Here is a 21,850-nt window from a genome sequence, read left to right as displayed (position 1 = left end):
GGGGAGCTGGGCCCTGTGCTCTGCAGGGAGTGAGGCCAGATGATCACAATGGTCCCTTGTGGCCCTGCAATCCATGAATCTCACAGAAGACAGCACCCGCAGCACAGCGATAGCTTTGCTTCGGTCTGCTCCTTCTCATTTTCTGTCTCTATATTCCCACTAAGGTCGTCAGCCCATTCGGCACCTTTGCATCAGGCGCTCTCCTCAAGGACGTGCCCGGAGTAGAGAGAAAGTTGATAACGCTGGTTGCCTGCAATATTTCTAGAGCTGTCACGGCCTGAGAGCAGCGGCTGTGACTGCACATCCTTGCTCCTGCCACAGGCTGCGCATCTGGTCTCTACCAGTTGACAACACAGGAGTCATTTCTTTATTATTCAGCAGCTCCTTTTACTCCCCTAAGACAAGGACCATAAACACCGACGGGGATACGCAGGACGGACGGACGGACGGGGCAGTCAGAACAAACAAGCACCAATGAGGCAATGAAAACCAGAGCATTTTGTAATGTCTTCACCGAGGCAGGAAGCCTCCCCTTTTGGCCCCAGGTTCAGCCTGTGTAAATCAGTGCAGCCCCACTAACTTCATTGTCACTTGTCATCAGCTAGGCCCATGGCTTTTTTTCTTTATTTTAAAACTTGCAGCAATAACATGAATGCTGATTTTTCAACCCAGCTGCACCATTTAGATCACATTTACTGCAGTCTTGGAGTTTCTATTAAAAGCCTTGTTTTTGCAGGATTTATAAATCAGCTCACAAACCTAAATTTGGCATGAAGAGCTATGGGCAAGAACTGATTTTTTAATTAAATGATTTGGGGACATTTCTACGTTTTTCAGAATGCAGTAATTATGAAGAAATGTGATTACAGCTGTCCCTTTTGCTATTATCATTTGTTAACGCAGTATAATTTGTTAACATTTCTCTCTTAAGATAGAAGATACTTTAATTTTTACTGTGAAACAAAATTGCTTTTCCAGAGGAAAAATACTTCCTAGCAAATTTATACCCTAAAAATCCTACCTTGTAATTTTAGCAACCTGGTTAAAACTACCTCATAGCTGGCAACACTTCTTTTAAGATCAATGAGCAACTTGTGTGAGTAAAAACAAGTCATTATTTGCCCATCTGAGATAGCTGCAGAGACTGCAAAGGCAAGCTCATCACCAACATGCAATTTGTCAATGCTTAGATTTTCTAAGGCGCCCAAGGTAATTAGGCAAAGAAGCGCTGGCACTAACTCTGTCATACCTTCATCCTGCAGGATAGAGATTGATGAGAGTTTTGCCATTAACTTCCCTGACTATCGACTTCAGGGCATCCAGCGTCCAAGCCCATGTTTCTAAGTTTCGGAGGGCCATCTTGAACACTAAGCGGTTGTTCTATATTTGCAGTCCTCACCTTTTTCTTGGGCAAATTTTAGTCAAATCTACTTTAACAGTGCTTTTGGTCATTGAATTCCTTTTTATTATTTGGGTAATATCCAGTCAGACCATTTCCAGTGACCTCTGTTTTGCAATTTCTAATTTTATGCAAAGTCTTTGGCAGAATTTAGAACTTCCTTTAATAGCTGTGAATCTGCCAGCTTTAAAAATTCAGTACAGGACATCTAATAGCAATTGATTTTTATGATGTCTGTAGAAACTAGCATCATCTGGGCTCTCACGGCGATGCTGATCTCCCTTGGAAGGGAGGGAGGGTGGAATTAACAGCTCTGCAAAAGAGCAAGGTGAGATTATGCCGGTTGCTCAGACAGACCAGTGCGGCAGCCGCATGCTTTAGATAGATAGAATATTTTTCACATACGTTTGCAGTCATTTGTAAAAGTGAGATATATTCCTATATTCCTATATTCATGCAAAAACCCAAATAGAGAGCTGGCCTTGGCTTCTTCCAAACTACTAGTAAAATATCAGCATATCACCCAAGATAACTAGCAAGCTCAGTCACATGGGAAGAGCGTTTATGTGTCGTACGAAGGTGCTGGTAGCTCACAGCTCGCATTGGGACGCTGGGCCCCTCTGCTGCCTCCCTAATGCCAGGGATGCAGGACCAGTCCCCTGGACCTTCTGCAGAGACTAGCTCTGTCCTGTTGACTCCTGCTGGCAACGGGAGCAGGTTTGGGGACACCGGGCTGGAAGGGCCTTGGCACTGCATCCAGCCCCTTGCCCTAATCCCTCACTGAACTGCTCGAGCACCGTCTGAACAGTGATCATGTTTCTCTGTCCCGTTACTCTCACTGGGAAGCCCTTCCAGAGTCTCGCTGTTGTTAGAAATTGAATTCCCAGCCTAGATGTATTCATGGCCAGCTCATCCTCATTTTGTTGTTGTGCCAACGCTGTCATCTAACTTAAAGAGCTCTTCTCCCTCCTGGTGTTCACCCCAGTGTTTTTATAGATGGCAGTCAGACTCCTCCTCAGCAGTCCTTTTGCTAGGTAAAAAGAAGCCCAGCCTTTTCTTAGCCTCTTCTCTTCCTCTCCCCGCATCCTCCCACTCACCTTTACCGGGGAAATCGGGAGGTGAGGGCCCTCCCCTTTGGCCATGTAAGGCTGGAAGGCTTAGCATGACTCCTGATGAAGAGACCTGCCTCGCATACTGTGGCCCTGAGGGTGCTGGTGGACCTTCCCCAGGGAGAGGTCTGCAGTGGCCACTCGCTAGCGCCTGCCATCAGCCCTCCGCCTGCCTGCGTCCCGAGGGAAGTGCCTCCGCGTGCGCTGATAGTGACAGCAGGGTCAACAAGTGCGGGGAGAAGTAGGAAAGAAAACGGAAAAATACACATATCAAGGGTGAGAAAAACATAACAGGGAAGTGGATGTGAGAGGAAACAGAAAAGATAATAAAGTGGAGAAGGCACAAGGGAAGAGGAGAGAAAAAACAAAAGGAGATACAGGAAGAGGGAAGAGGACAGGAGGGGCAGAGAGAGGACCCTAGAGCAGTCCTCCAGCTGGAGCAGGATTGCATGTGTCCACTGTCCCCTCTGTGCCCCTTCGCCGGAGCGGTCTTTCTGGCTGGGCCGGAGGAGCGGGCTCCAGCCCCTCGTCTCGAGGCACGGCGCCCTGCGAGCACAGCCAGGGCCCCGCTCAGCCTTTCACAGCTCCTCTGGCATTTTTTCTTTTTGCATCTGTGCTGGCTCCTCTGTGACCCCAGCTGGCACTATAAAGACATGAACCTTCCAAGTATAACTTGTGCACATTTCCCGGCAGAAAGCGGCAATGGCACCAGACAAACTGATTAGGAAATGAAACTCATTAAAGCAGCCATTAGGGGCTTTATATGCTCTTTTGTCTTACTTGGCCGGAGAACTGCGTAGTGAGAAGCAGCATATTTTTGGCCATCCTCAGCTATTCAGTGCTGCAAAATATTCTCATGAATAAGTAAGATGGTGGGAGATCTAAAGGAAAAGTCAGGCCATATATTTTGGTAAGTGTCCTAAAAATACCCAATCCAGTGTTTTTCCTTTTTTAAATAGCAAGACCACATTTTGATCAACTGCGTGATAGCCAGTGGCACAGCAAGGCAAACAGCTTCTGGGCTAGTCCAAATGCATTGCTCGGGTTTTATTCCTTTTCAGCAGCTGACTGTTTGAAGTGGCTACGTGACAAGCTGGCATTGCAGGCTGGAAAAATCAAGATAGGTGCTTGCCTTGACCTTTGCTGAATTCATTTCAACTACTGCTACAGGATTAGTAGTGCAGACCCACACTCATGGTGTTCATCCTAAATTTGACATTATGAGCATTTGCACTTTCAATTTGGGGAGCAAAAATGCATGATGCAAGGGGACCGTCTACATGGGAAAACATATTTACACATCTGCCTAAACTTTTCTCTGAGAAATCTCTAGAGTCAGGCTTTTTATTACATTTTAATGAGATTTTCTTCTAATAACCAAGAAACGTCTTAAAGGAGCATACGTGGAAATATTTTCGCACACCCTTTTCAGTAGCTTAGTATCTTTTTTTTCCATTAATCTTGTTCTTGTGACTTTTTAGTTGCAGAGCTACATTTGGATTAAGGTGACACAGCCTGCAAGTATTACCATTTATAAAGCTGGCATTCTTGATTAAATCAATTACATTTCCTTTTTTGTCTGTTCCCTTCCTCCCGCCCCACCTTGGCTTATTATGGCTCTAAAGGAAGCGCTCTCTTACCATTTATCATATCTTTAAATCTATAGCTCAAACATTGAATTTCTTAATAGTATAGTCCATGAAGGGTCACAGGAAATCAGTAGCAACATGTGATAAGCAAGGTGCCACTGGACATTTGAGCAATACAATCTAAAGAACGCTACTGAAGATCTGTGAGGAGCAGTGAAGCTCTCGGAAAGCCTGGGGACGGGAACAGCGCTCAAACCCACCCCAGATACCTGCCTGCATCTAGCCTCTTGGCTGCGTTGAGTGGAATTTGTATGGTACCGATCCAGCAACGAATGACATGGCAAAGGTAGATTACTGACTTAATGCTTTGTTAATTCTACTTTTGTTTTATTAATGGAAAATTTATCTTTTCTAGAAATGAACGTACCTTAAAGTTGCTGAGACTCTAAGGCCTGTGGACCCATGCTGGCATGTGCTGAAACTCCAGTTACCATGCACAGATTATGGAGGTACATGCAGGGGAAAGCAGACCTTTCTGTGTCCATTAGAGCTATGGTGCCAGGATACTGCTACACTGGATATTAAATAGTGCTGGCAGAGAGCAGCATCCAACAAGCATTGCTTCAGTTTATTTCCTTGAACTGATAAGAACACGACTGCAGTGGGGTGGGATAATATCTACCTTACTGGAGCTGTTTCCATCCAGATTACTGGTAAAGCAGCGTGAAGTCACACCACATGACAGAGTGTGGTAGCTTGGATTGGAAAAGCAGTGTACACTGCCGCTACCTTGAGATAGATCTGGGAAGAAAACAAGTCATCACAAAATACTTTGGAAGCCATAATGATACTTAAGCAACTGAACACACACTAGAGAAGATCAAGTTTAGGAAACCGATAAGCATTTTGTTAGAGCACTGGCTGTTATAAGACATCTCCAGATCGAATCTATCCTGCATTATCACGGTGTGAAGTTCCTTACTATTAGTATGAAACCAATTAAATATAAGAGAGAAAAGCAAAATATTTCAAGAATATAGAATTCCATCTTTCTGAAGATTTTAAAAAATACTTCCTCACAGTCCAACTGCGTTACGGGTGAGGGAACAATTGTAAAATGGCAGGTCTGCAACATAGTTTCTTCCATAGTTTGAACACATGTAAGAGCCCCTGATGACAATAACCGGTGTAGTGATGAAACCTTTAATTAAAATGCAATTAACTGTGCCAAGGAGTCAAAAATATTTTACAGAACTGTTTATGTAAAGGCTTAAAAAAAAAAGGAAAATAGCAGCACTGAAAGGCAAATTTCAGCAATTACATTGTTACTTTTAGAGACATTTTTATCTATTTCATCTCTTCAACGTATGAACGTATTTATCAAACAAAACAATTTACCAAGAAAGCCATCCTATTTATACTAGCAATTCTAATGCAAACATCAATCCCAATCTGGTTTCAGTTTAATAAAAAATTGATAAATACTTCAAAGTAGTATCAGAAGAAAAGGTGAAAGACTTAACCTGAAACAACATAATTTAAACTGCCAAGCCCTGCAAGAAGTAAATAAATGGATTAGTTTTAATAACCCATGGGCTTAAATTGCTGGAAGGAGGTTAGTTACAGGAAAAGCTTACAGGTGGTGAGGGTAATGAAGTATTGGAGTGCCAACTCATCCCCAGCACCAGAGTGCTTTAACAAAGGTTAAAAGCAGCTTGGTCAGGAAGGACACAGACATGGCTGGTACTGCCCCGGGAGGGGGACATCCAGATGGTCTCAGCCCTCCTGCCTGCCCTGTGCTTCTCCAATTCTGTGATTGCATTCATATGAACATGCACTTTGCTTTGCTGACATCTTGTGGAGATCTAGATTTAGTTTAATTTACTGCAAAATAACCTCTTTCGAGAAAGTGGGTTTATCTGTAGGGTGTCTATTACGGAAGCACCGGTGCACAGAGCTGAGAGGGGAAGCGTGCATTGCTGACCGAGCGTTTCTTCTTGCTGAGACTCACAGAGCAACTCTGAGGTCCACTCTACTTTTGTAGTAACTGCAAGACCTTTTAGTTCTAGTTATTTTCCCAACATTATCACTAACAAAGCACCTCAGACCAGGATGTATTTCCAGGACTAAAGTCTTTGCATTTGACTCTTTTGCGCTAGTGACTGATAACTGTCACCTGGTGCTCAGACACTGCTGCAAAAGGTTGGGCTTGTGCCCTCCTCTGTGCAAGGTTGCTCTGGATCAGTTATTGGGATGGGTGTTTCAGCCCGAGGCAGCAGCCGGGGAAACCGCGTGGCCTGCCGGGACTGTGCCGTCCCTGAACTATAACTCGGTGACATTTACAATAGAATTAACAAGCAGCAGCTACCTCCGGGGGCTGCAAACGAGACCCGGGGCTGGCATGGACGTGCAGCGATCAGCGCACGCCCACCGCAAACACAGCTGCTCACAGGAGGCTCTGACCTGCCGGCCAGGGACCCGTTGCCCACCAGAAGAGCAGAGCTTGTCCTCGCTCCTCGCGCCCTGCAGCCACAGTTAAACACGGACACGCCAATCCATGCCTTCCTGCTCCGTAGGTGAGCGTTTGCATTTGAGTCACACCAGCTCTGTCTTCCCCCATCTCTTATCTGCCAGGCCCCCTCTCAGCCGTGGCAAGAAGGAGCAGCTCAAGGACACAGGGGTACGTCCCACCGCGGTTGCTGCAAGATAAGAGGGTGCCTGCGGATGCTGACAGGGAGGCAGCGAACATGTTACAAGTTCACACCCAGCTTATCTGGCAGTAGCTTGTCTATGCACCCAAAACCACTCGAAGGGAAAGTCTACCAGGCTGCCTCACTGTGCAGCACAGTGCTGAATTCGCGCTCGTACACAAGTCTGAATCGCCCCAAATCTTTTCTTCCTTCATTGCGTGCATCTATTCAGAATTACTCCTCCTGTCCAATTCCATCTGGCTGATACTTAAGTACCCACATAGGTTGATTTACCTTGGTAGCACAGTCCATTTTCTACACATTTATTCATGAAGCTCTTATAACTGCTAGCAGGAAATACATCAAGTTCAAACCTCATGCTACTCCTCATTAAAAAAAAAAAAAGAATTTTATTCTGTTCTGAACAGTATGCAAAAGATTTAAATAACTAAAAATGAGAATGATTTAAATGAAGACCAAAAAGAATAAAACCAGGGATAAGTTGATGTTAACATGGAGAGACCAATCCTGTGAAGGGATCCATGATGACAGACTCCTGCCATGAGCCCCCCAAGCCTCAGGTTGCACTCCAGATCCAATGAGGGGAAGTGGTTTAACATTTGCCAGGTTTCAATGCAGTGGAAGTCTCATGAAGTCTGCATTAAGGTGAGAGTGCTCTGTGCCTTGAAAGACTGAGCTTCTGCTCCAGACAAGGACGCTGTATCATGAGATGACACAAAGAGCAGCCATCTAGATCCTGCTGTGGGAGCAGGACAGTGTAGCATGGAAATTGGGCACGAGGCCAAACCATGAAAAAAAGGAATAAGCAAGAACTCTCGAATAAATATAAAAACTAGATATTTCAAGCTACAAAATGGTATCATTTTCTTCTTCTTCCAGGCAGTGATTCACCCACACGTGAAAGTTTGTTAAGACACTGCTTAAGACCTCAAGCACCACTTCAGCACAAACCCAAGGTCCTCAAGAGAAATCTCTGCTACTCTCCAACACTACTGCATAGTAAAACCATCTGTCCCAATCTTCTTGAGAACAGAGTTAAAGAACCTGTGCCTTGAAGTTCTCTACTGGATGTGGGTGTATCGTTGCCACATTGGTGAGTATCATTTAGCTTTCAGGCTTACTGAGGAAAGGCTGCTCTCAGATCCTTGTGCTGCAGTTAAGCTCTCTCCCAGTGTGGGTAGTTTTTCCTCCCATTGCTGGCTGGGCAGACTGTGTTTTGCTGCCATATCCTTCCATCCACAAATTCAAAAGAGTCTAAGGGTTGCTCAGGGGATTCCCCCCTTTCTTATAATCTCTTTCATACGTACACATGGATTATCTGCATCAGAAGAGCTGAAGACTCAAAGACCAAAAGCATCCTCCAGAAATAAATTAATGTGCTGGAAGAAATTACACAATCGTTGTGTGCCTCCAGGAGCTAGGGATGTGCACATGTGACTACTGAGAAACAATGGCAACACTACCCCATAAGAAGAAACCAGCACAGTAAAAACAGTGGCTTTTCAGTTTAGCCACATTGCTATGCCCATACAGAGCTTGATCTTGCAGCCATTGTTCAGGTTGAGTTCCCACTGAAGCTCATGGGTTTGCATAGGGTTGTATTTATTGTACAAATACAACTGCATAATATTTTGCCCCTAATCCACACGGAAAAATCCAGGCTAAGACTGAAATCCCTGTAAGCCCTATGGTAATACTGAGTCTCCTTCAGTGTCCTCTGCAGCACACAAACGTACACATGCACTCATACGCACACATCCTTCTTGCCATTCAGCCACGCTATGAGTTTCTGTTTTCTATTTGTGCTCTCCTCTCAGTTTCCATCTCCCCTTTGTCTGCTGGGGAAGTTGCCTATCAGCACCTTCTGCTGCCTTTCTGCTCTAAGGGAGGGAAAAGCTACACTCTACGTTGATAAGGCCAAAGTTGGGAAGGTAACTGATAGGTAGAAAGTTGTGGCAGGAAAGTGTACCGGAGAACAGTCAGAATTTGACAAGGAGTTTTCAGAAGCTCTTGTCTAGAATTTGTAAACGTCCCTCTAAAACGAAGATCTAAACTTAAAACAACGTTGGTATCAGAAGACTTTTATAATGACATGAAGATGGAACAGAGTGATTTCTAACTTCGTAGTTTTCTCCTGCAAGCTCAGATAGCCCAGTTTGTCAAGGGGGGGGGATAGGAAGAAAACTATTCCTGTGATTTCTGAAAAGAGATGAATGTCTCCACTCCTCTGCAGCTTCCTGAGTAATAGAAATTATATTGTTACAAGGACTGCATAAAGAAAGAAAGAAGGGGAAAAAAGGCCTAGTCTCAGTATCCCCATCACTAAATTACATGAACTGGAAGGAAATACTTCTTTATAGAGAAGTCCACAAATCAACACTCGCCCACTGCTGTTTGGGCTTGCCAGGACCTGGTACTTCAGCCTTTGCACAGACTGAGCTGACACGGAGCAGCAATGACACAGCTGCAAGAATTAAACTCACTGTCATTGCCCAAAGACCAGAAAAGATCCCAGATTCTAGAGAAGCTGGAGGATGCGACCCCTCAGGTATTTTGACGCATCCAGGAACTCAGCCATCCCCAGAACATTTTCTGCCTCACGTCCTTAAGTGTCACGTGGCATAGGGAGCTCAGGGACAGGTGGCTGCACCTGGAAGCAATGCAAAGACCATAGTACAGGGAGATGCAGTGCCTGCAAATGCATAACGTGCAAGGATGGTCCGGGGCTACCAACATCTTCAAACATAATGGCTTTATCTCAGTGACTGGGGAGAAAAATCATCTGTCCCTGTTAGCTTTGAAGGATGAGAGTTTCCGTTTTCGCCATTAGCCTCTCTTTGACTTCTTGAAGAGTGTGAGACTGGGACACCATTAGGTTGATTGTGAAGTCTCCATTCATGGCGAAATACAGAAGAAAAACAACTGAGCGATTTTTGTTCCCTTGCTTGAGTGAAGAAGCTCAATTGCTCTGTTCAGGAACTCCCAACCTCGGCAACAGCACTCCCCTCATTTTCAAATCTGTAGGTTGTGCCTCTTAAAGATGCTGGGTCCCACATACATTAACTAGAAAAGCACACAAATAAATAAGGTAGAGGAGGTCTTGTAAATAAATGTATAAAGTGCCAACCAGAAAGAAATGAATGGCTGAGAAGTCCAGAACATTTTTCCATGCCTGTGGCTGTGATCTTCTGTCTCGGATCTGAAAGCCTCGCTGTTTTTGAGGTGTGCCACAATTGCCTTTGCACGTTCATGATCTGGCTCTTCAAATGATGCTGATGTGACAAATTACAGGGAAAATTGCACTGGGATCTAGCCAGGGATCAGTGTTGCCTCTCTGGCAACACTTTCATAATTTTCTTACCCAAAGGGACAGCTTAAGCAAGAGCCTGTAAAACTAAAACTCAAAAATAAGAGGTGGTGGGACGAGGTCCAAGGCTGATGTCTTTTTTTTTTTTCTTCCATCTTCTAGTTATCAGAAGAAGGGATTTCTATTGCTAGCCTGAGTGGTCTAAATATGATTTTAGGCAGTGGTTTTGAGCAGATAGGTGTTGATGTGTGATATCTCATCACAGGAAACTGTGCCCCTGCTAGGAGGACGGAAGTCATGGTGCCGTGACAGAACCTACTTGACTGAGTTCCAGCTGTAGCCAGGCTATGATATTATCTATCTGCTCAGTGGGAGAGGCCTCCTCCTAGGTGCGTCCCAGGCAGGGAACAGAGCTGCCCGCCACATTGCTCCCAGTCAGCTCAGAAGTCAAGACATACATAGCCAACAAAAAGTGGCAGGGCCTCAGGGGCATTAGGACCAGAGAGAGGAGAAGACTGGGAAGCATAGGTGCTGGGCCAGCCTCTGCCTGTGCCAGAAGCCTGTGTTCCTCACACAAATCCAGCCTTGCAACCGTTCAATGGGACGCGGAGCAAAGTGCAGCCAGAAGGCAGCAACCCACAGGGAGATCCCCACTAGAGACAGGTTGGAGGAAACATGAATGAAGAAAGAAGTAAAGTCATCTCACATCCAGCATGCTATTTGATACTACCCATGGAGGAATGGCAAAGAGTGACAGCATTAAAAAGGAGATCACCACCTCCAAAGTTTAGCTAATCTGTCAAGAGAAACTGTCCTCCATAGCAGTAGCAGAAGATAGAAACAAGCAATAGATATGATCTTAGTATGTTTTTTGACCTTAAAGATCAACTTTTATCATATCATAGCCCTCCTTTTCCCCTCTCTGGGAAGAGAAGAAAATTCACACCAGCTATCCAGACTATGGGGACTGGTTTGGGCACAGAGGAAAGCAGCAACTAACAGGAGGGCTTAAATCATAAACTGCAACACAGAATAAAATCTTAGGAGGGACCCAGTCAGCCTCATTCTTTGAGCAAAAAAGCCTGCTCCTGCAAGTTCCGCAAAGGGAAGCTTCTCTGCGTGGCAAAAGGGATGCAGTGGACAAGAACCCAAGTTTCTGTCCTGCACGCAGCATATCTCACGCCTAGGATGCCCTGTAGCTTGTAAATAACCATTCATACATGAAGCAACTTACATAAGTTTTAAGTTACATTTGCTTGGTCAAGTGTTAAAAAATCATGGTATTCGGGGGGGAGAAATGGAAGTGTCATTATTTTTGAGGCTTTATACTACATGTTATACAACACAGAAGCTTATATTTCCCCAACATATAGCAATATGAGTCCAGATTTGATTAACATAAAAAGACCCTTACCAGAAAGTGAGTAATCTGTATTAGTCATCCTCATGGCTGGAGTATAAGATACACTTGGCATGTCATGGCCCTTCTCCTTCTGTTTCCGTCGATACCACACAAACAGTGCCAGCAAGACCATAATAATTAGAAGGAGAATAATAATTCCAATGATTGCTCCCACTGAGTGCCTCTCTGATCCAAGAGCAGGGCTAATTTTAGTATAGGGGTTTAATTCTTCCATCATAAGAGCTGCTGTTAAAAGTAATTCATAACACACTGTAAATTAAATCGCACATTTCATTTTTCAATTTTTTTTTTTTAAAGCAAGTTCACCATTGTTAAAAAACAGAGAGACGGAGAGGTTTAGCACATAGAATGGCACTGTACCTTGGTCACATCGGATTCCTTTGAAGCCTGGACTGCAGTAGCAAGTACCTGTGACATGGTCACACGTAGCGTTATTCATGCATTCACATAGTTGTTTGCAACCATAACCAAATGTTCCTGGTGAGCACTCTGGGAAGCCAAAGAAAAAGATTGGAAAGAATCCTATTTTGAGAGGGGGAAGGGAATAGAGGGTAAAATCCTGCCCACGGAAAAGTCAGTCGAAAAGTCTTCCCGGTTTCAATGCAGCTAGGATAACACCCATAGTACTAGATTATTATTTTAAAGCAGGAGATAAATGTACCTCATTCATAGTCTCGGATACTACTTATTCAGTTGTAACCTCCTTTCCGGAAAAGTCACACAAGACTTCATAAGCATGAAATCAATAACATATTCAGAAACTTTAAAAGACCTGATACATACTTCAAACATACTGAAGTTAATAGAGCGTAAGGTCAGAAGTTGTAGACAGTATCTCGAAAGCGCATAGCACTCTCCAAGTCGGCAGATTTCTTTTATGGGGGGGTTGAAAATGTAATTTTTAATGCACATTTACATGAAACACAATACAGCTTTACCACAGAAGCCCACATACTTTCAGAATTATCTCCGCTAGGGCTGCAACATGAATACAACATTGTAGATGGAATTACAGAACTGAGTATCTGCATGGTTTGGTTTGCTCTGCTTCTGTATTAGGATTCCTGTATTTCTATCACAGACAAAATGATTGAATGTCCAACTGAGAAATTTATTCCTACAACTACCATGATGGACTATTACAATAAATCTGTGGGCAACTTGCTAAACTTCTTGAGGCAATATTCAATAATAAATTGAAAGAAACAACTTTTGGCAACTCCTACTTCTTTCTTTAGAGAAGAGACTTTATTGAATGTCACTTGCTATGTTTCTTTGGAATATAAGTTGTTTGTTTTAAGATCTGATTTCTTGTATTTCACTGCAAATGTTAGGCACAGCATGACAATACCTTCCCCATGCCAATCTCTAAGTGACTTCTAGTGGCCAATTGTTAATACTAAGCAATGAACATTAGCCAGTGCCTGTATAATGATTTGCATTATAAAATTAAATATAAAGTTATATATATGTATAAAGTTAGTTATAAAGTTATATCTCTTTCTTATACATGCAGATTCCCAAATGAGGAAAAATAAAACTATTTCAATCAGTGCTTAGTCTGATATTAACCTGTAGCATAGTTAAAATGAAGATGGCCTAAATTTTTGGAATGCACCACAGAAATGACGTCTGCATTTAGACATTTCATCTGAAATGCAGTATGACTGCCCATCCAGCAGGATTCAAAGGAGGAGGGAGTCCTAGTGAGGACACTTTTAGATTAAATAGCAGAAAAGCAAATAAATAAATACATCGAAGGAAGAGAAAATTTTAGGCTTTGTAGAGAAGTCAAATTATAGATGCAGCTTCTTGTATAAAATCGGCTCTGATGCAGTCCTACTACAGAACTGTTTGCATTCCTGCTTTCCGCATGGCTGCAGTAAGGATGTATGCAAGGCAACAGTAATTTGGCCACTTACAGAGGTGGTATACATATTCCCGACATGAGCATGCAAACTTGTTCCTGAGCCACATACTTTACTGAGTGCAAAGATGTGCAAACAGAGAAGATGTTCGTGAATTTTCTTATACATACAGATAAAGATCCATGTAGTAAGCTACAGTTAAGAAGCTTTGAGGTAGGCCTTTTATTTACAAAGGAATGTTATTGCATTACTCTACTGTCAAAACAAAACAAAACAAAACACAAAAACCTGTGGAATTAATGCCAGGGTAAGGTGAGATGGATTTCATCCTCTGTTTGGAGTCCAAGTAAGTGTGTGAGAATTTTCTTTTGATTTACTGCATTAGACAAACAAGTAATTATTCAGCTACAGCACATACAGTTCCACTATCCTAATTCTTTGTTTTTAAAAGCAGTTGTCTGGCATGGCATGCTAACTATGCCAGCAAGACATTGACAGCAATTACAACAGGATATGCTGGTATCCTTGCATAGGTAGCCCAAGTTCATTCTCCTCACTGCCTTATTACTGAAGTTAAATGTATACCCTTCCAAAAATGATAAACTTCTGTTTCCTCGATCTTTTTTCATTGTAAAAAGGAATCTATAATCTTTGCACACCTATGACACAGCAAGGTAAGAAAATCCCAGTCCTGCTTGGAAGTCAGAGAGCAGAAAGGACTTCTGTCTTTTAGCACTTCTTTCTTCCTCCACACCTAGGGAAACCTGCTACTGTCGCCCTCAAGAGCACTAGCAAAGTACTAGTAGCCTGGGGCTGCTGTCCTGCTCACTTCAACACCTCCGTTAGGAGCCTGCCATGGGGTGGGGGGATGAACTCCAGCGGAGGGGTGCTCAGTTCTTAAGCCCACAGGGCCTCGCAGGGCCTCACAGGTCCAGCTGGGTGATCTGCATCCCAACGCACGGATGCAGTTGCTGGGTAGCAGTTGGAAGAGGTTAGTCATTAGCTTTAGTAATGCTAGTAGAAGCCAAGCAGTACCTGCTCGGTGCATCAAGGTGAGATGTACAATTTACTGCAGCTTCAGTGGGGTGAGGGTGAAGAACGAAAACGCACAACACAGGGAGCCCATATTCCAGTCCAGGAATTACTGGATGTGATTCTCCCACCCCACCCCTGGAAAGGCTGTTTCTTCCATCTCTCCCAATGGAGAATTAAACTGGCCATGCCATCTTGAATAAAGTAAAGAAACTCACAGCAACAGTCAGACACAAACGTTTCCCTGGACTACATGCAATATCCACTTACATCTGAAAGTCCTCCCTCTGGGAATCCATTTTCAATGACCCTCATAGGATATGTTCATTTGAGAAATTCTCCTTCACGTTTCATTGTGAACAGTTTAAGTCTGTTATTTCTGCAAGGAATTCTGAAAGAAAGCCCCCACAGGAGAAATGCAAAAATGAAGTAATGGTGCTACTTACTTTGCTCGCACTGTTTGCCCGTAAATCCCGTCCTGCACGTGCATTGCCCCGTGATGTGGTCGCAGTCTGCTCCATTCTGACACTGACAAACATTGGCACAGTTTTTCCCATAAAAAGCTGCTGGGCAACCTTTCAGGAAGCAGAATAAGGAAACACGAAGAAATAAACCGAAACACAAACTCAGACACGTTAACAGCCCAAAATATGTAGCCCTATAAATTTATGTATTTTCAGCCTCTGTATATTTAATAACATTTATTTGATCATTCAAACGCAGAGATACTATGACAGCCAATTTTCCTGAAGTAGTGTTTCTCACATCTTACAAAATTGCCTCTTAAGTGTTTCAGAAAAAAGCAAGTTTGACCCATCTATACAAACCGCATTTTCAAGAAGCGAAAGAAGATGGCTAAATGGAAACTGCCTTAAAGGCCAAATATCAGTTAATTACTTGCAAATGAGAGGGCTCCCCAGAATTTGGTCTCCTCTTTCATACAGGGCTGATAATTTGGCCCCAGTACGACCAAACATCTTCCTATACCAGATCTTACGTAGCAGGGCTTTAACAAGCAGGGACAACACCTGGCCAAATTATGACAATGAATCAATAATCTAAATAATCGATTCCTCCTTCATTGAGCGGGAACGGCATAAAAAACCCTGAAAAGCTTCAGGACTTTTTTCTCCATGATGACAGAAGTTATTCACAAGCACTAAGCGGGTGGTTTAGCAGGCAGGACTGCAATATTTGGAACAGACACGAGGTAGCAGCACACACTTTGACAGATTCCCTGGTAGAATAGTGTCTGGGAGAGGCTTACGCTGAGTGCAGTAGAGCCCAGTCCAACCATGAGTACATCTACATTCTCCGTCATAAGGGCTGCACATTGCTCCGTTGTGGCAGTTGCAGGAATGAAAGCAATCAGGGCCCCAAAAACCAGTGGGACAAGCTAGGAAAATAAAAAAGATTTGTCAGCTGACAAAAAAGCAATGACGCTGCACTGGTGCTGCGGAGGAACAACAACAAAGACAGAACCTGGGAGACACCAGCAGAGGCAGAACTTTGCATTGCAGAGCTTAGCATCACCACAGCGATTTCTCGGCAATGACTGCTTCTTCTGAACCGAACGCTGCTTTGCACAGCCAGGTTGCAAACCTGTAGCCTGACCCCAGCTGTCAAACCCTGGCACAAGTGCTTCTTTTCCCCATGTAGATCAGCTTGCAAGATCGGGTGCCTACATGCACCGAGAGCCACTGAAACAGTGACCCTAGACAGTGTATTACTCTAAGTGCTCTCTCTGCTCTCCCTGCCTTACTGGCATTATCTGTGAAGACAATACAGAGAGAGTTTTAAGATATGGAAGTAATTTAATTTTCTTTTTGATATTCTGGAATTCTTGCATAATAAAGTACAGCTATTCATGGTTTACATTTGCTATGCAATCAACTACTAAAATTACCACATTCATTTGAAGTATAGAGTGCTACTCAAATTACATAAAAACGTAAAGAAAATTTATTATCAGTATGAATTCCCATCCACAAAATCAGATTGCTTTTGTTGATGGGGCTAATATTAAATTAAAATCTCCAGGTCTATTATATAGTTCAACAAGTACAATATTAACACATTTTCAAAAGCTATTTTAAGCTACCCTCCAAAAACGAATGCAGTAAGTTACACAGCTATTAATGCCAGACTAAAAGATCCGAAATGATGATAACCCTTCAACATAACAACTATATTTTTGCTTTAAAAAGCACTTTCCATTGCTTGCTAGTAAAGACATGAATTAATAAGGCATGGTTCCCAGGAAACCTGAAAGTATAGAAACAGTGCTTATTTCAATGTGTGCCATTGGCTCCAGTTCTGATGATAAATGCAAGCTTCTGGCATATGACAGACATATCTAAAGCCCAAATGAATAGCAAAAATTCTGCCATGACGTAAATCAAACAAGAGGTCACCGAACTTACACAATATCAATCTGAACAGGATTTGGCCTAAACTATTCGTGCTACGAGCAACCCGAAATACTTTGACAATGCCTTTCTACGTAAGAGCTGCAGAGTCTGTGAATATCTCCCAGACTGGCTCTGGAATTGGAGCTAAAATTATCTCCTTTGCAGCTCCATCTCTCGGTCATCCCAGGTTAACCGGTGCAGAGAAGCTTGACCGAAATAGCTCAGCGCTGGCTCTGGTACACTAGGCCAGGTACCAACAGGGGCCGGGCGAGACGCCAGGTTCGTAGTGGGAGATGCACACTTTCTTTACAAGAAGTAACTGAGGAAACAGTGAGGTTCCTACTTTGTGAGTCCAAAATACAAAGTAACTATCACCACGTCCTTCTGCCTAAATTGGAAATTGTTGCTGTCGAACCAGCCTGCCTCACTCAGCAAGCAAAAAACTCATTTTTTTTAAGGTTAACAGAAACTAACAGTCATTTCCCAATTACATGGCTAAATATAATGAGGAACCTGTACAGCTTTCTGTCTTTTTTTCCTTCCCCTCTTTTTTTTTTCTGAGTGACAGCAATATTCTGCCTGTGCAAGACACACAATAAAAGCAAAATTACAGCCGTCTGTTTTTATCCGATTCCTACTTTATCATTTGAAGTTTAATATATTTTACTCTGGAATGCTGTCTAATATGCTAGTTGTATCCTGAATATGAAGTAACATTTCTGAATGATAGGATATTGCTTCCCTCTGTGATCTATCTTCAATTAAGGGATGCTCTCAGGAAATGACACTTTGGGATCAGCAAATGCCAGTCTTCTACCTGGGCAATTTTCAAGAAGAAATCCTGCATCCCTTCAAGCCCACATTGACTTTTACAGTTAAATTACATTTAATAGAAATATTTCAGCTGCTTAATTTCTCAATTCTGTGGGCTTGGTACATGAAAACATTTACTGGTTAATAACTTCTAACGTAATAGCTGAAAGAAAATGATTTCAAAAATAAGTAAAAGGGAATTCAGCTAGAAATTAAAAGGCAGCATGGAGCTTTCTTTTCTGATAAGAGCTTGTGACCTCCCTCTCCTCTAACAGAAGCTAGTAACTGCTTTTGCAAATTCCAAATGCAGAAACTAATTCAACCCAAAGCTAACTTAGAATAATTAAAAGAAATAAGCTATAAAGAGAGTAAGGCACTGACTGCTGTAATACTTTAGGGATTTCCCTGGAATCTATCTTTAAATTTCAGAAAACACTCAACAGGAGAAATTGCTTTGCTTACTCTGTGCGCAGTCCTTTCCTATCCAGCCTGGGAAACACTGACACGATCCATCAATAGGGTTGCACGTCCCGTTCTCGGTACACTGACAGTCCTCAGCACAGTTCTTCCCATACTTGCCACTGGGACAGACTGGAAATACAAGGCAGTTTACTCAAGGCTCTTGGTCATGAATATTAGGAAGTCATGGGACTTAATATTTAGTGATTAGAGATAAATGTAATTATGACATTTTTTCCTTGTGTAAGCCAAATGGGCAAAATTCTTACTGGAAGGAAGTAAAAGGCAGAAAGTATTCAAGTCTAACAGTTTGCTGATATTTCAGGTATAAAAACATCAGCAGAAAAAAGTCACCTTGGAATTCGTATTTCTGCTGGAAAATGCATCTAATATAGTTAGAAGATTACAATTATTGAAGGGCATTATGGGAGGATGAAAAGAGGAGAGATAGAACAGGGGTTGGGGGCTATTCGGAGAGGAAGAGAAGAGTAAAATGGGAAGAAGTCAAGGAAGAGCAGCAAACACAAGGAAGCATCTAGAAGGGACTGATCTGGGGACTTGGCTAAGGGGGTCCCTTGGTGGAAACCCTGAGACAGGGCTCTGCAGTGGCTCACAGGATTACAACCTCAATAATGAGAGCCACTAAGTCAGGAAAGGAACGTTTTAGGCTAAATACCTGCCTAGCAAAGAAGTCTCACAGAGATGAAGAGCAACAGGGACTCTTACTATCAGGTCTGTCACTAGCCTGAACTACCATGTGTCTACCTCATTGCTGGCCTGGCTTCCTCTGGATCAGACGGTGGGGAGGAAGGAATGTGCCTTTTGCTACTAAATACATGAGACACTGCTGAAGGTCTTCAACTCTCAGCAATGTCACTGGGAGGCAGGCTCACAGCATCTCACTGAATCAAATTATGTCATCGGAGGGTGAACCAGGAGCACGACTACTACTTCCCCGAGTGTTTTCACCCTATAAGCCTGGAGGAAGACTACTGCCCCAAGAAAGCACACACCTAATTGCTGAAATGTCACATTTGTCTTTTAGCATCTGCCCACCTATTCATCTCCAGCAACCCATTACTGTCGTTAAGTGCTCAGCTGGGCTGCAGCTGATGAATTGTATTAATTAAATATATGTTTGAATGAGATTTGGTAAACAGATGTGCTGTACTCTAAAAAAATTGGGGTCCACTCAGCTTACTCCTGAAGTTGGAAGAAAAGAAACTGAATTTTCTTCAGAATAATCTTATAAGAGCCTAGGCACAGTGATATAAAGCTAACAGACAGGTATATCTTCAACCTCCTACCAAATTATTGGAAATCTTTAATGTTAAAATTGATGGAAAGCTCTGCTGAGTAATGAATGAAGTGCTGAATTTCTGTGCTCTTATTGGCTGTGCTCCCTGACAAAAACAGATGGATTTTCAAAACTAGATAAAACACATAGCCCATCTCTGTGAGGAACGTAACAAATGAAACTGGACTCATCTCCTGGTAAATAATAGTGATGTCAAAAAAGTGATTAAAGCACTTCCCTGAATTATGCAACTGTTTCACTATTTCAGCCACTCTCACTTTCTCACAGGCATTCTCTGTAGGTGACCTCAATCTTTCCTGACAGTGAATCAGCCACAGATTGAAATCCTGAGCTGTGATTCATTTGCTTTTATACAATATGCCATCCTCTACTCTTACTATGGCATAAACCTAAGAATGGTGTGGAAAACAATAGCGCATAGTCTAGCTACAGACTTATCTGCAGGAATGGATAAGGTGGCTTTCAAATTATGTGCTAAACAGAATAGTTCTCTAACTGAAAAGAGATAAAACTAAACACAATATACAGATGTAATGAAAAGAACAATATACAGACACAAAGAGAAAGAGAGAGAAGGAAAGAAAAGGCCTCATATCACTGAAAGAGTAAAAACTAAAACGATCTGTCAACCTAGGTTCTCATATAAGCTATACCATTATTCAATACCAATGCTCTACACAGAGCAGTTCAATGCAATATTTTTATTGCAGCTTTAAGATGGAGATAGATAACATCACTTAAACGAAGGCTAGATTTTTTATATGTACAAAAAATAGTTCTCAAAAGACTTACTTAAAATGGAAGCAGATTTACACTGTAGTGTGGAATACTAATGAATTAAGAATAGATTTTTGATCCAAACACTGATGCTGACAAAGGTAACAGGTCATATTTGGTAAAAGAAATGCTTCGGCTCCACAGATGAAAGCGAGCAGAGGGGTTTCTACTGTGTGACCACCTCTTGTTTTAGTGAAGTAGTATGGTGCACTGCAGGGCGTCAGCACAGAGGGATTACAAGACCCATCCTGCCAAAAGGGTTGTGCTCATTGGTTTACGTAATCTGGTTGCAGACTGACACAATGACTCTCCTGTAAAGTTGTGAGATCCAAATACATGCATGTCTTAAAATGCTTTAAATATTTTTAAACAAAGCTGTAGAGTAAGGATGAATACTGCTTTATTCAGCGCAGACTGTGGTGTTAATTAGCTATAAAAGCCCTAAAGTGAGCCTCCAAAAGTCCCTGGGAGATGTCAGGTGTGTTCTTGCAGCTATAACATATTGTCAATCCAGCTTGCTACATGGTTGTGAAAGATACTCCAAAAAACAGCTGCTTGGCTGTTTGCTGCTTAGAAACGGCCTTACGAGTGTGCCACCTGTGGGATTAGTGAGGTTACGGAGCGCGCCGAACGCACGGGCTGCTCGCGGAGGAACATCCCGCTGCCGGGAGAGTGACAGCACAAGAAGATGAAAACACAAAAGTGAAATCTTTGTTTCACGTTTCTTCTAATGGAAAACTTTAATTAGCATTCTTCTTTCTACAAAATAAAGTTACAAGCTAACTCATTATGACAAACTGCAACACAAATTGATTTTAATTAGGACATGAATATTTTAAAATTAATTTGCTGGATAGATCAACATTTCAAAGTAAAACCAGAAGTGCTGAACATCTGAGCAAAAACAAAATCGAGTTTTCTTAAGAGGATAATTAGCCCTGCTTATGCTTTGAAAACTGGCTAACTTTTCACATAAAATGGACAAATTCATTGAAATATGTTCATTCTAATATATTAATTGGTATAATGTTTAGTTGACTGTGCAGCATAAGGAAAAGAAAACATGGTTATATTTAATCTATGTTTAATGATTTTGCATAAGTACTGTCTGCAATTTCTAACTTACTGAAAAGCAGGTCATTAAAAAGTGTCAGTTCAATTTTTACAAGGATGGTGACTTCACAAGGGCAGTAGCCATTAAGAATAATCTCTTTTAAATCAGTGCACAGAAAATACCCACAGTAGTATGCCATAACTCAGACTCTGCAGAATATGGTAATGATTTTGCAGGCAGTTTTAGGATAAGATTAAAAATGGAGCCCACGGTTAAAGGTGAACTTGCTTTCAAAGGGACAGAAAGGTGACAGACATTCGGCAGTCGAGGCTAGACTGCGCCTGTGATTTTGCTGCCTCATGGCCAGTTTTTGTCTCCCCTACACTTGTAATTGGGTGCACATTATTTCAGCCGTTTGCAGAGTCCTAGATAGCGTAAATAAGGTAGCAGGCATTATCTGGGTGTTTGGGTTTATGTACCTGAGCTAGCAAATGCAGGCCTTTATATTAATGGATGTTTACCCCTCATGCTGAAAAAAGAGTGCTTGAAAGCACCATCAAAGTTTAGGATAGGATAGGCT

The 21,850-nt window shown here is 42.5% G+C and overlaps 1 protein-coding gene across 15 annotated transcripts in view; it reads right to left on the bottom strand.

The window, feature by feature from the left end:
- Nucleotides 1-21,850, bottom strand: part of MEGF11 (multiple EGF like domains 11) — a 279,056-nt gene that overhangs the window by 18,092 nt on the left and 239,114 nt on the right. For 8 of the 15 annotated variants that reach the window (XM_068958591.1, XM_068958589.1, XM_068958588.1 and 5 more), the window contains 6 exons: nucleotides 18,125-18,253; nucleotides 15,706-15,834; nucleotides 14,885-15,013; nucleotides 11,899-12,027; nucleotides 11,530-11,763; nucleotides 4,780-4,898 (listed from right to left, as the gene is read on the bottom strand). In XM_068958591.1, coding sequence (XP_068814692.1) covers nucleotides 4,780-4,898; nucleotides 11,530-11,763; nucleotides 11,899-12,027; nucleotides 14,885-15,013; nucleotides 15,706-15,834; nucleotides 18,125-18,253 — 869 coding nt within the window. The remainder of the gene's footprint in view (nucleotides 1-4,779; nucleotides 4,899-11,529; nucleotides 11,764-11,898; nucleotides 12,028-14,884; nucleotides 15,014-15,705; nucleotides 15,835-18,124; nucleotides 18,254-21,850) is intronic. The other 7 variants (XM_068958595.1, XM_068958597.1, XM_068958599.1 and 4 more) reach the window with 2 other exon arrangements.

The sequence above is a fragment of the Struthio camelus genome, chromosome 12 (genome assembly GCF_040807025.1).
Source record: "Struthio camelus isolate bStrCam1 chromosome 12, bStrCam1.hap1, whole genome shotgun sequence".
NCBI lineage: Eukaryota > Metazoa > Chordata > Aves > Struthioniformes > Struthionidae > Struthio > Struthio camelus.
Note: the sequence above shows the minus strand (reverse complement) of the source record. Positions and strands in the feature narration are given on the sequence as shown.